At 40.3% G+C, this 13,027-nt stretch overlaps 1 protein-coding gene across 7 annotated transcripts in view; it reads right to left on the bottom strand.

The window, feature by feature from the left end:
- The window catches only part of WDFY3 (WD repeat and FYVE domain containing 3), a 258,678-nt gene that overhangs the window by 22,491 nt on the left and 223,160 nt on the right, over positions 1-13,027 (bottom strand). For all 7 annotated transcript variants that reach the window (XM_014585831.2, XM_014585832.2, XM_006143286.3 and 4 more), the window contains 7 exons: positions 12,441-12,558; positions 11,413-11,519; positions 10,005-10,158; positions 5,536-5,627; positions 5,099-5,311; positions 1,982-2,129; positions 735-889 (listed from right to left, as the gene is read on the bottom strand). In XM_014585831.2, coding sequence (XP_014441317.1) covers positions 735-889; positions 1,982-2,129; positions 5,099-5,311; positions 5,536-5,627; positions 10,005-10,158; positions 11,413-11,519; positions 12,441-12,558 — 987 coding nt within the window. The remainder of the gene's footprint in view (positions 1-734; positions 890-1,981; positions 2,130-5,098; positions 5,312-5,535; positions 5,628-10,004; positions 10,159-11,412; positions 11,520-12,440; positions 12,559-13,027) is intronic.

Genomic DNA, 13,027 nt, shown 5'->3' with positions numbered 1-13,027 from the left:
TCCCTTCTCCTCCATTCTCCTCTCGGGATCTTGGGCATGCACGCACACGGCGTGAGTTTAAGCTGCCAGGTCTGGGACTAGAACTGCAGTCAACTACGTGGGAGTCCAGCGACAAAGCCATTACGCTAACTGCTGGTCCCACGCATGCTGCTGTTTAAGAGCACCGACTAGAGAACTGTGTTATGGTGTGACATGGCGGGCTGTGCAGATTCCATCCACCCTGCTCCTGGGAGGGAACTGTCAGAGGCCAAACACAGGGCACTACAGGTCACCACATGTTGCCTCTCCAAGAGACACTCATGGGGCTCAAACCAGTCACCACTGCTTCTTATGGGACAGGAGCATTGTGGGATGGAGTAACAGGTTTTCAGTCAGCACTTTTAGAATGCTGAAATGGTAAGTGAGCTACAGGGTGACTCACCAAAAGGAAGCTATGCTGCTTGGCAGATATGCTGAACACCTTTCTGACAAAGATCTCTTGGAGGAATTCTTAGAGAAGGAAACTGCTAGCCTCTACTACAGACAAGTTTCCAAAAGTCGCTTGATCTGCAGGAAACATGACTTCTCTACTTGCTCTTTTATCTTAGTCAGATGCAGGGAAGCTCTCCCTTCTTTGAGAATTTGAAAGAATGGCTAACAAGACCCATGGACTGGTTTCTCCCCACCCTCATTAACCAGGATATCCAGAGCACAGAAGAGCAAGACTCAGTGGGTAAGCAAAGAATAATGCAAACCTTGTCTGACTCATACGTTCCCAGTCTGCAGCTCAGGTCTGCATAGCCCCAAGCAAAAGTTTTGTTCCAGGTTGGTGGGATAAGAACCTTATTTTGTTCTACTGCAAGAATACCTTTATCTGTACATACTATCTGTCCCACAGGCTCTTTGAGTTCTAGGAAAAAAACAAAAACAAAAACAAAAAAAATATTAGGACATGGCCAGGGAAAAGGAACTTCATTATCCCACCGGCAAAGTGTAAAGTAATCTCAAGTATGCATATGAAATAAACATCCCGCACACACATAAGACAGTGAAATTAAAAGTAGAGCTTGGCTTTTGAGTCCCCTACCAGACTGGCTGGGGGGAGGAACCCTGATCCTGATAGGTACTCTGCAGGGCTTCTCTCTACTCTTCCCCCTTATAGACATTCTCAGGGTTGGCTCTCAGCAATCAGGTCTACCTAATTTACCCCTCAAGTTATCTGGAGCCTCCCCAGTATTCACTGGGACACAGATCATCAACCAATCTATGTCTCTGACACCTCTCAAGTTACAGAGAGGCTGTAGACTTCCTGAAGGAAGATCATAACATTACCCAAGAGAGTGGACTTCCTGCTCCATGCCAGACCTCTCTGCTGGCCACCCTAGCCATCCAGAACCATCACTGGGCTGGAGCTGGCACAAAGCAGTGTCTGTGTAGTAAGGCAAAATAGCGGAGTGGTGGCCACGCAAGTTAACCAGAATTTCAGAACTTGATGCTCCGGTTCTTGAATTTTTTAAGCAACAACTTCAAACTTGCAAAATGTTTTTTCATTTAAGGGGAGAAAAAAAACCTATCTAAAAACACCTTTTTTGACAACTCATTTACCATTAGATAAAAGATATTAAAACATACAGTTCTCTACTGCTATTTCCGGTAGGCAAAACACATATAAATGAGAATGAAAAATGCAGGTAGGTATTTTTCTACAAATAAAGTTAAGACAACTTTGATATTTTAAGTTTTGACCACCTTAATGGAAAGAAGAAGGCTTTTTCTGATGTTAAATCCAGCAGGTTAAAAAAAAGGAAAAGGAAAAAACAGAAAAGAAAAAGGAAAGAAAGAAAATATAAATACTAACAAATATTTGGTGATTTAACACAAAATGTTCAGTACTTACTATAAAATACACTATTATCAAAAAGGAAATTTGGTATTACTATAGTAGGATTATTCAATAATTGTACCAAACCATGAATCAAAAGTTTATTTCCCATCATCTTACCTTTAACGGGTGTTAGAGAAGGCCTCAAGTTGTCTAGATGATGGAAAAAGATCTTGTCACTTGTACAGCCTGGTGGGACAGAAATTCCTGCATTGTCTCCATTTAGTCGACTCCTCACTCGCTTGGGAGGATGAGGCTTTTTAAATAACTGATAAGAGAGAAAATGACAAACTTTATAATTAAAGATAACATTTTCTAAGCTCTTCTGTATGCCAGGAGTGATGTTCTTATTTCACCATGTTATCTCTATTTTACATTTGAGGAAATAAATTGAAAGAGACAACAAAAAAGATGCCAGAGAACTCACACTTTTTCATTTTTTTGGAGAGGTTTTTGCTATAGGGCACATGTGCTCACCAGAAAGACATAGAGAGACAGAAAGCGAGAAATCACCCCTCAGGGGGGATGGCCACGCCGCAATCCCTTCTCCTCCATTCTCCTCTTGGGATCTTGGGCACACATACACATGCGCCTGGTATGAGTTTAAGCCACTGGGTCCGGGACTCGAACCACAGTTGACCACATGGGAGTCCAGCAACATAGCCATTACGCCATCTGCTGGTCCCAAGAACTCACACTTTCATAAGTCAAGATAGGCCTACTGATACAGAGCTTGATTTATCATCATGTTCTATGCTAAGCTGAGCTCATGGTAACTTCTCAAGCTACAGGCAACTGACAATTGTTTTCCAGTGAAATGAAAAACTCTCTATAGCCCAATACCATTCTGTGCTACCAGTGGGCGGCACATGTTCTAACTGGCATTTATCTGGCTATACCATGACTTTTCCGTGGGATTCAGCAACTTTGGTTTGGTGTCTTCAGGTGCTCCTAACTTGCTGAAAGCATGAGCATTATCGTCTTTTCATTTTGTGATGTTATAGTGGAAAAAAAGAAACTAAAAATCTTTGACATCTCTGTTTAGTCTTCCATAGTACTGAAAATATGAATATACATTTAAGATTACTGTTTTTTAAAATTGTAGATATTTACGATAGGCATGGAGTAGTTTCTGTTGGAAAACTAATATTTCAGAAAGATATTTGGAAAAACCTTTCTTGAAATGAGATATAGGATGACTACAAGATGATCACACTTTGTAAATCAGAATTCTGGATTTCCAGGTGAAAGAAAGAAAAACAAAATTTATAGGCAAAGATACACACACACACTGGGCTCCCAAACTTTCAAATTTTTTTTTCCTTTTTATGCAAATAGGATCAAAGGATCAGGGTTCTATTATCCTAAAGCACTCTCTATTACTCAGTGAAATGTCCTAGAAATAGACTGGTGGCCAACCTATCTCCCAGATTGCTGGCGCTCTGTATTCCAAAGTGGTACAAAATTCCTGTAACAGTGCAAGGGGCTCGTTTTTTTGGTTCAGAGTATTTGTTTTCCACAAAGTATGAAACAAGGCTACTCACCTTGTAACCCTCAGGAAAAGGGAAAAGTTTAAATAAATGTTAAATTAAGATTCCTTAACTATGAGTAAAGTTTATCAACAAGCATTAAAAGCAAATATGTTAAGATCAGCAGATGGCATACTGGTTATGTTGCTGGACTCCCACGTAGTCAACTGTGGTTAAGTAGTGGAACTGGCAGTTTAAAACTCATACTGGGATTGTGTGTGTGGGTGTGTGTGCATGCCCAAGATCCTGAGAGGAGAATATGGAGGAGAAGGGATTGCAGTGTGGCCATCCTCCCTGAGGGCTGATTCTTTCTTTCTGTCTCTCTGGCAAGCACACACACCCTATAGGAAAAATCTCTCTTAAAAAAAAAGAAAAGAAAAGAAAAGAAAATATGTTTCCTTTCTTAGGGGATCAGATTGCACTGTGCGAGGCACAGTAATGTCACCCTGTGGTCCAACATGTCTTTTCCAGATATAAAGACTTGCCATGTTCCATATGTTCCCAAGTGTTCCCAAACATGAAAGCCTCAATCTACAAAAAGGGACACAGGAGACACATCTGAAGCAGGAAGACAGACAGCCAGGGCCTAAGCGCAGAACCACTGCCATCTGGTAAAGGTGAGTGGTTTGGTCAGTTCAGCAAAGTATGCCTCTGTCACACTGTGCTGCGACTGCTCCCTGGGCATCCCATCCCTCCTGCTGGACCCTGGACAATAAGGCCGAGAGACGGGATGCAGTTCTGAATGGAGGTTCGCTCATCCCTGAACACGAAGTGAAGATCCATGCATCAGTGTACTGAGAAGCACAGCTCTTGGTTTTCCTCTGTGGGTTCCAGCTGCCATTGAGAGCGGCTGCTGCATGCCCTACGCCTCCCTACAGCACGTGCCTTCACAACACAGCACTCACCACACCTGTCAACAACCCAGTCCAAGCCAGCAACATCTGTCCTCTGAACACTAATACAGCAGCTTTCTAAGTGGTCTTCTGCTCCCGACGGGGCTCCTCTGCAATGTGTGCATATGTGTGTGCCACGCATACATGCTGAACTTCTTTTTTTGTAGACGTTTTTGCCTTAGGGTGCATGAACTCACCAGAGAGAGAGAGAGAGAGAGAGAGAGAGAGAGAGACCGATAGACAGTGAGAGGGAAAGTGAAAAGTCACCCCCTGGGGGGATGGCCATGCCACAATCCCTTCTCTATTCTCCTCCCAGGATCTTGGCCACCCACACGCATGAGCCCAGCAACAGTTTCAAGCCACCAGGTCTAGTACTCAAACCATGGTCGGTCATGAGAGAGTCCAGTGATGTAACCACTATGCCATCTGCTGGCCCCCAGAATTAACTTTAAAGTTTAAAGATGACCGTGCAATTTCCCTGCTGAAAATCAGCACTGGCTTCCAGATGAAACCCTGTGGATACTGTGGTCTGCAGAGCGGCTCTGTGAGGGCTTGTGTGGGTTGAAGAAAGCAGGTCAGCACTAGTCTAGGAGGGAAAATTGTCTTGGAACAACAAGATTTCTATTTATCTCAATTGTAAAAGTGAGGACACAAAGCAGTAATCTAGGATTTTTTTTTTTCTTTCCGTTTTCCATAGGAGTTTACTGAACCTACTGGGTGATATTTTGTGTTTCTTTATTAACTTTGTCTAAACTTAATTATGATGTGGTCATCTACCATCTACAGAAATACTTACAGAGCTTATATGCTCATACCTGTTTAGGGATCTGTCCAAAGTTATTAATGAACCCAATGGTGGCGGTCTCCTTTAGTGGGTCATTTATGTTGTAGATATCCACTTGACCCTCATAAAAAAGATGATGGAAGACATTGACAGCTTCTACTGCAGCAGGGCCTTGCTGTTTATAGCCAAAGATTAGGTCGATCCACTCATGCAGATGGGCACTCACGTAATCACACTCCAAAGCCTGTAATTCCAAAACAGGTTCAGTCCCCGGCTGACTTTCATTACTTGCTCACAAAGTAAAAGGAACATGCACAGTGGTCAGTAGGAACTAACATCACTAAACATCTCAAAGACAATAGTGTGTTAGTAACTTCAACAGGGTCACATGGCTCAAGGTCCTCTCTCAGTACCGTGGTCAGTGACCAAATGAAATCCAACTTAAACTGCGAAAGGTACTCCCATTACCTCACGGTGGACTCTGATGAATTCTCGTGGGTCCCCTTTTGCCCAGGGTGGAAGGATAACATCTCCAAGCTTGGTGCCATTTTGTTTGCAGCCTAGGCAATGGGATAAATGGTAACTTTATATGAGAGAGCCAGAAAAATAGTGGGTTAGATTTACTACCAGACTATAAAACTGATCACCGGACAGGACCCTCAGAGATCATCTACCTTGGCGTTTCCCTAAGAAAGTTTCTTATAACATTCCCTAGGAAAGATTTACGCAGGGCTAGCAAAACTGAGGGGCCCTCCCCATCAAATGTGCAGGAGATGTGCTGAGTTACACAAAGTTAAACATGCTTCTCTCCTTCAGAACTGCTCGGAGGTTTAAACACGCTGACATGCTCTGCTCTTCTCTAAGAGAGTCTTAGACACATCTCTGAAATTTAACTGACAACAGAGCTCCTTTGTGAGGCTGCTGTTTGAATCTCCTGGAGATACTTGCGATACACACAGTTTTTCGTATTTCAGCCTTTCGAACTCCTGAAAAAGCTCTGTAGAACTGACATGTATTTTGGAGTATTCTCATTGAAAAAAATGTAACTTTTTTGTTGCTTTCGCATCATTTAACAGAAAAAAAATCTAGGAAGATTATGGGGCTACCTGGCAGAAAAAGAAGCATCATTCTGCAATAAATCATGACACTGACTCCACATAAACTGTTACTTTAAGTCATGGCCAGATAATTTCTACAATCTTGAAGAAACTGTTTGCTACGATATCTATCCATGAGATATATAAAATGGGACCGGCATCTAAGGAAATAAGTTCTTTTTCTTCTTTTTTTGGAAATAACACCAGAGTGGTCACTTTAGCTTACAGAGTTTCATAGATACAAATCAGATTACCACTGTAAAAACATAACTCAGTGAACAATGTTTACTCACTAGCTTACCAGCAGTTGGTCAGATAAATAGTTGTATTAAAAATTTTCACAGAAGTGCAATTATTCAAATTTTAGAACATAAAGCCAATTCCATGTAAAAGCCAATAAAAATATTTTCCTAGAGACAATTTTATCTTCATCACTGTTACCTGATGATTTATTTACAATGTGATATTCAGTGAGAGATACAAAAATCATTTTACTGCTTATAGGAATGTCTTGACATGGTTAGAATAAAATCACCATGTGAATAAAGACAAAAAAGAAATCGAATTATTAAACCCTCCCCCCCAACCACACCCACTTCACGGCCCTCCTCAATCCCTCAAAATACCCAATTTTTAAAAAGAATAATTTATTTACTTATTATTATTATTTTCACTAGCTATAGTCATAAAAGAGAAAGAAGAAAACTGAGAAAGTAAGCTGTCAGAACAGGACTCGAACTGCAGTTGGCCATGTGGGAGTCCAGTCCACCATGCTACCTGCTGGCTCCTGTCCTCTAATTCTCCAAACTTTGCTATAATCCCTGACACCTTTGTGATATAATTTTACTTTACTAGCACTATCTATAATTTTAAATCATATATAAAGGGAACACAGTCTCTAAGAAAACTCTGTTTAATTCTGCAGTTTCCCCTAATGTATATCCATGGATGATAAAAACAAAGACTCCAGGGTAAATACTGCTCACCTCAGAGCCAGAAAAAAAACCTCAAATGTTCTTCATTTACCCCATTTATTTTATTTTTCTGGGTAGAGAGGTAAATAGTTTTTTCTACTGAGGTGACATTCACATAACACAACCATTCTCTGGTATTTTGTACATTCACAGTGCTATGTGTGCAAACACCATTTATATCTAGTCAAGAGCACTTCCATCACCCCAGAGGAAACTGTGCACCTGTTTAACAGTTGTTCCCTATTCCTCTCCCCACAGTCCCTGGTAACTACCTGTCTGTGCTCTATCTGTATGGATTACCTGCTCAGGTATTTCCTATAACTACAATACCTGTTGTGATCTTTGGGTCTGGCTTTTTTCACTTAGTAGAATGTTTTCCAGGTTCATCCATGCTGTAGCATTTATCAGTATTTTACTCATTTTCAAGGCTGAATGATACTTCATTACATACATATACCATACTTTATCTATTCCTCTGTTGGTGGACATTGGGGCTGTGTCCACCTTTGGCAATTGTAAATAATACTGCCAAGAACTGTCTGTACATGTAGTTTACTTGAGCTCCTATTTTTCACTCTGTATAACTACAGGTGGAATGGCTGGGGCAGAAGGTAATTTTACACTGAACTTTTTTAGGAAATGCCCAACTGCTTCTCCCAGTTAATTGAACCAGTTTAAGTTCCCACCAGCAATGTATGAAGGTTCTAATTTTTCCACATCCTTCCCAGATCTTGTTACTTTTCTACTTTTGCCTCTCATCCTAGTTATCCCAGACGATGTGAAGTGGTTTTGATTTGCATTTCACTAATGACTAACGATGATGAGCACCTCTTCATGTACTTAATGGCTATTTCTTTAACTACTTTGGAGAAATGTCTATTCATGTTCCAGTGGGTTATCTCTTCACTGTTCAGCTGCAGGGGTTGTTTATATTTTGGATATTATAACCCTTATCAGACACATTATTTCCAAATATTTTCTCTCATTTATAGGCTGTCTTCTTGCTTCCTTGATAAGTGTGATTGGAAAGCTATAAAGTTTTTCATATTGATGAAGTTCAATTTATCTTTTGTTTGTTTTGCTTGTGCTTTGGGTACCATATTTAAGAATTCATTGCCAAATTTAAGATCATGAACAATATTTTCTTTTTTTTTTTTTAGAGATTTTTGCTATAGGGCACATGTGCTCACCAGAAAGAGTGACACAGACAGACAGTAATCAAGAAATCATGCCCCCGGGTGGGGGTGGGGGGGATGGCCACATTGCAATCCCTTATCCATTCTCCTCTTGGGATTTTGGGAGCACACGCACACACACCTGGAGAGAGTTTCAAGCTGCCAGGTCTAGGACTTGAACCGTGGTCGACTATGTGGGAATCCAGTGACATAACTATTATACCATCTGCTGGTCCCACCCCTATATTTTCTTATAAGAATTTTATGGTTTTGGTAAGCAATGTTTTCCAAAGTATGTGATTTTAAGGAAGGAAGATGCTTTGTTGTGAAGGCGAACACAAAACAGATTCAGGGGTCTTCTTTCATGGACTTACTTTAAAAGTGAATTGCTCCAGGTGGGTTTCTAAGTGGTCTGACTGAACACTTGTAACATGCATGAGCAAAACTTATGGTGATTCTGGAAGACTGGGGGCATCTCCTTCTTTCTGTACCTTCCCATATTTATCTTTTAAGAAGTAGTGTTACTAGGGAAGAAGGCAGCATTCTCCATAAGTGAATTATGAGTGCACACAGGGAGACACTAACACGCACTCATATGTACAAGCTGATCACACCCATCTGTTGGCTGTGCTTGCTTACCATCTACTCTAGCCCTTGGGGAAACCACTGCTTTCTCCATCTTAAAGCCCTAGAATTTGTGTCTTCAGGTGCCCAGGAGTGAACTCCAGGCCCAGCAAAGTGATAAGACACAATTTCAAGATTTCTGCGGGAGCTATTAAGAAAGTCTTACTGTCTTTCTCATTGGATCAGGAACTATAGTTCCACAAAGTTAGGGCTACTAAATGAACAATCAAAAAAATAAAAATTATTTAAAACAGTTTAAAAAGAAAAATCACTTAAGTGTATAGCATATGAAAAGTTCCATGAATTTTCTGCTAATGGAGATTTGGAGGTAATGATGATTTAAATGCTGAACTCTAACAGAAAATAAGAGTATGGAAAAAGTGAAAACAGAACAGCATCTGGCAGGAATATTCTGAAGTGGAAACAATGGGATTTTGATATGTTTTAACAGAAATGCTCAGAAGCATAGATCAGCAAATTGTGTTCCACGAAACTGTAACCAAAGTCAAATCTACTTCTGCTCACTGCCAGGTAATATAAAAACAGTACTGGATGAAATTTCTCTCCTTTTTATAAATGTTGCTTTGGTACTACTTTTTCTGAAAATAGGACTCTCGCAGGGTAAAAATAAAAGGATTTACTTAAACTTATTCTGAAATTCTAATTTTAAAACAACATCGGTAAATAAACTGAGAAGATAAAAACGAACACATGAAAAATTTGGAAACACCAGTTCTGTCTACTAATGAGTTTTGATAGCAATAATTTTCAGACAAATTTTCACATCACCTTTGTATTCATCAAAACAATAAAACTCAGACCATCAAATGTAATCTGTGTCAATTTTTAAATATATTCCAGACTCTAGGCTTAAAATAGCTGCTTTGGATCATAAATTTGGTTTTCTTTCTATATTTAATCACATCTACCCAGAAAATAACAGCACCTTAAATGACAAGGAAACCTTTTCTTGTTAATGTGTTCTCCAGATGATCTTCAGTAAAGAAACTTACTTCTGTTGATCTTTTCCTAATATATTCCTAAGACAGTGCTATTGCTCTACGTACCTAGATCAAAGTTGTTGGAATTGAACAGGAATTCTGGTAAGTAAAAAAATTCTGGGATAAGTTCTTTTACGTCTGCCATGTTGTGCTTCGATGCTGAATACCAGGCCTCGCGCACACTGTGAAACATCCGGTCAGCTAGGTCAAAGTGGCCACCCTGCAGGCAGAACGAGACGGCAACTCTGTTAGAGAACATTTCCCACCTCATAGCTCCTGTCAAGTTCAAGGGCTTGAAGACCCAAAGATGTTTGGTGACATTTCAATTTCCCTTTAGCTTATGTTAAATGTGAAAATTAAAATTAACCACACATACAAAATTAATGTAACACTCCTTGACATACTCCTGACAGAGTGTGTTCAGTGTATCTGTTTTCTAATCAAAGTAAAATCTGAATATAAAGATATTTTGTGAAGTCATTAAAAAGTGTTAGTTTTTAGAGAGAGGGCAAGACCGAAAGGGAACAGGAACTCTTCCATTGCTTAAGGACGCCCACCTCAGAAAGGACGGAAATACGCAGTAACATGACATTCAAGTTCTCACATCAATGAGAATTAAGTGGAGAATTAGAAAAGGTAATTTAAAAGTTATAAATTGAGGGCCTAGGTAGTAGTGCAATGGCAACTTTTCCCCACACGGGAAAGGTCCTAGGTTCTTGTCCTGAGACTTCCCTGAAAATACTGGTGCCTACATGCCTGTGATCCGGGCTGGGGGTGGATTGCAATGTAAAGACCGTGTTGGGGTGTTGTCGTAGTGTGTACTCACAGAATAAACTCGAAAAAAGTTAAAGATCAATAAAACAAATTTAAACAGAAAGGAAATTTCTTCTGCCTCCATGGCTTCGTAGATATAAGATATCCTTTAATCGGAACTCCTATTTTTTTTTAATTTGCTATAGGGTGCATGCATTCACCAGAGAGAGGGAAAGTCAGATCTCACTCCTTTGGGGTATAGCTTACTTACTTATTCTAAGCAAATTCTACTTTATTCATCAATTTTTGGCCCAGCAAATTCCCTTTTTTTTTGTATTATTTTTTTCTTTCTATATGAGTGCATACACCTGCCAGAGAGTGACAGAGAGGAGAGAGGTGGGGGAAGGGGAGTGAGAAGTCATTCCCCAGGGGGTATGGCCATGATGTAATTCTTTCTTCTCCATTCTCCTCTTGAAATTTTGGGCACACATGCCTGGCTTGTTTTTCAAGCCACTGGGTCGGGGACGCAACCTCTCAGTTGGCCATGTGGGATCCAGCTGCCTAACGTCTAGGCTCAGCAAACTCTATTTTAATTGTTTGTCTCTTGTCATGAAAACTTTATGGGGTCTCTTAGTACAAGATAAAATGTTTTAAAAAAGTCACCATTTTAAACAGAAATTAGGCATGAACAGAAGGAAACATTCCAGAGTAGAAGTTTTACCTGTAGTCTTAAGAATATCTGTGTGAAAGGTTCCATCCTTACAAGGTACGAGGCCACAATCATTGCAGATGAATAGTGGGTCCCATAGTGGTAAGCTGGAGTTTCTCCTATTCAAGAAAATTAAAGCATAATTGAAAATGAAACAGGAAAATATGAAAATAAAGTTGTTATTAATCGGGTTGGAAAAGCTAGCACAGGTGGTAACTGTGGCACTAAATGCACTTGGTGCTGGCATTTGTAGCAGGAAAACGCCATGATGACACCACGACCCCTCACTGAAATCACTGGCAGTCACTCAAAGTCCAAGAACCATAAATGACCTTTCTCCCAGAACTTGGTGCATCTACCAAGTTCATGTTTGGAGGCTTATGTTATAGCTACCTATCTTCTCTTAAAGCAAAACATAGACTTATTGCAACTTCTTAGTAAGTTCTTTGCAATGATATATTTCTCTAAACTGTTGTCCATGAATATTATGCAACTGTATGTATTTTTATTACATTTTCTCCTTGTCAGAGAGATAGGAAAAATGCCCACACCGGAATGTCAGAGGCTTTGGGCTTTTCCCCCTTTTATTCGCCTGTTTGAGGGAGAAATACAGTAAACATTCAACACATCAGTAAGAAGTAAATTACAGAGTTTTAAAAGATAGTAAATTCACTTCATAAAATGCATAAGTGCTCAAAAAAACTACTTTGTAAATTTAAGAGAGTCAATAAATGAAAGTGTAGTACTTGGACTAAATATGATTAGAAACAGAGGCCAATTCTGATAGGAAATTTCCACTATATGTTGCGTTTTCTGTCAGTTCTCTGACAAGCTACGTAACAGGCATGGCATTGGCTGGCGTGCAAAACCTGATCTTCCTACTCAAAAAAATCTGCATACATGTGTGCACATGTAACATATGTGACATATAAACAGTTTGAGGAATAATGTGAGGATGTGAGGATGACCATTCACAAAATAATGGCTTTGGACCTAATGAAACTTAGGTCCACAGTCTGATGACAGAACAAGTCACTCACCATTAGGGTCCTCCCAGTCTTTATACCGCTTCTTATACTGAGCCAGTCGTTCATCTGTCTGTGCTCCCATGGGTTTAGCAAGGTTTCTAAACGTCTTGGGATTGGTAAGGTCTACTTCCTAAAACACAAAGTGAAACCCAATTCCAAGTTATTCCATAGCCCCCATCCTCACCAATGACGATGCAGTGGCTGTAGCAATGTTGATTTACAAATGCGCCTGGATCTGTGGGGTCCAGCTGGCAGGACCAGACTCCAAAACAACGCTGTGTCCCTACTGTCTGTCTATGCCCTTTGGACAGGCACATGGCAGTTTGTTCATTGATTCAGTCCAAGGACAAGTGCTTTGGAAATTATGTGTTTCACAGAGGAAGGCAAGCAGGATCCAGGTTTGGGGCTAAGGCTTAGGAGTGGAAATGCCTCCAAGTCTTGGCAAGGACACAGCAGAAGACTGTGGACACAAAAACTCCGATCCATCCTTATCCTCCATCACCCAAAGAACTGGAGGATATATCTCCTTTCTGTATCTCTACTCTCCTCCCTCCAACTTTACTTTTTTTTTTTTTTTTTGAGAGATTTTCCCTGTACGG

This window comes from Tupaia chinensis, unplaced genomic scaffold, assembly GCF_000334495.1.
Source record: "Tupaia chinensis unplaced genomic scaffold, TupChi_1.0 Scaffold000094_1, whole genome shotgun sequence".
Classification (NCBI taxonomy): domain Eukaryota; kingdom Metazoa; phylum Chordata; class Mammalia; order Scandentia; family Tupaiidae; genus Tupaia; species Tupaia belangeri.
This window is presented reverse-complemented; position numbering and strand designations above follow the sequence as displayed.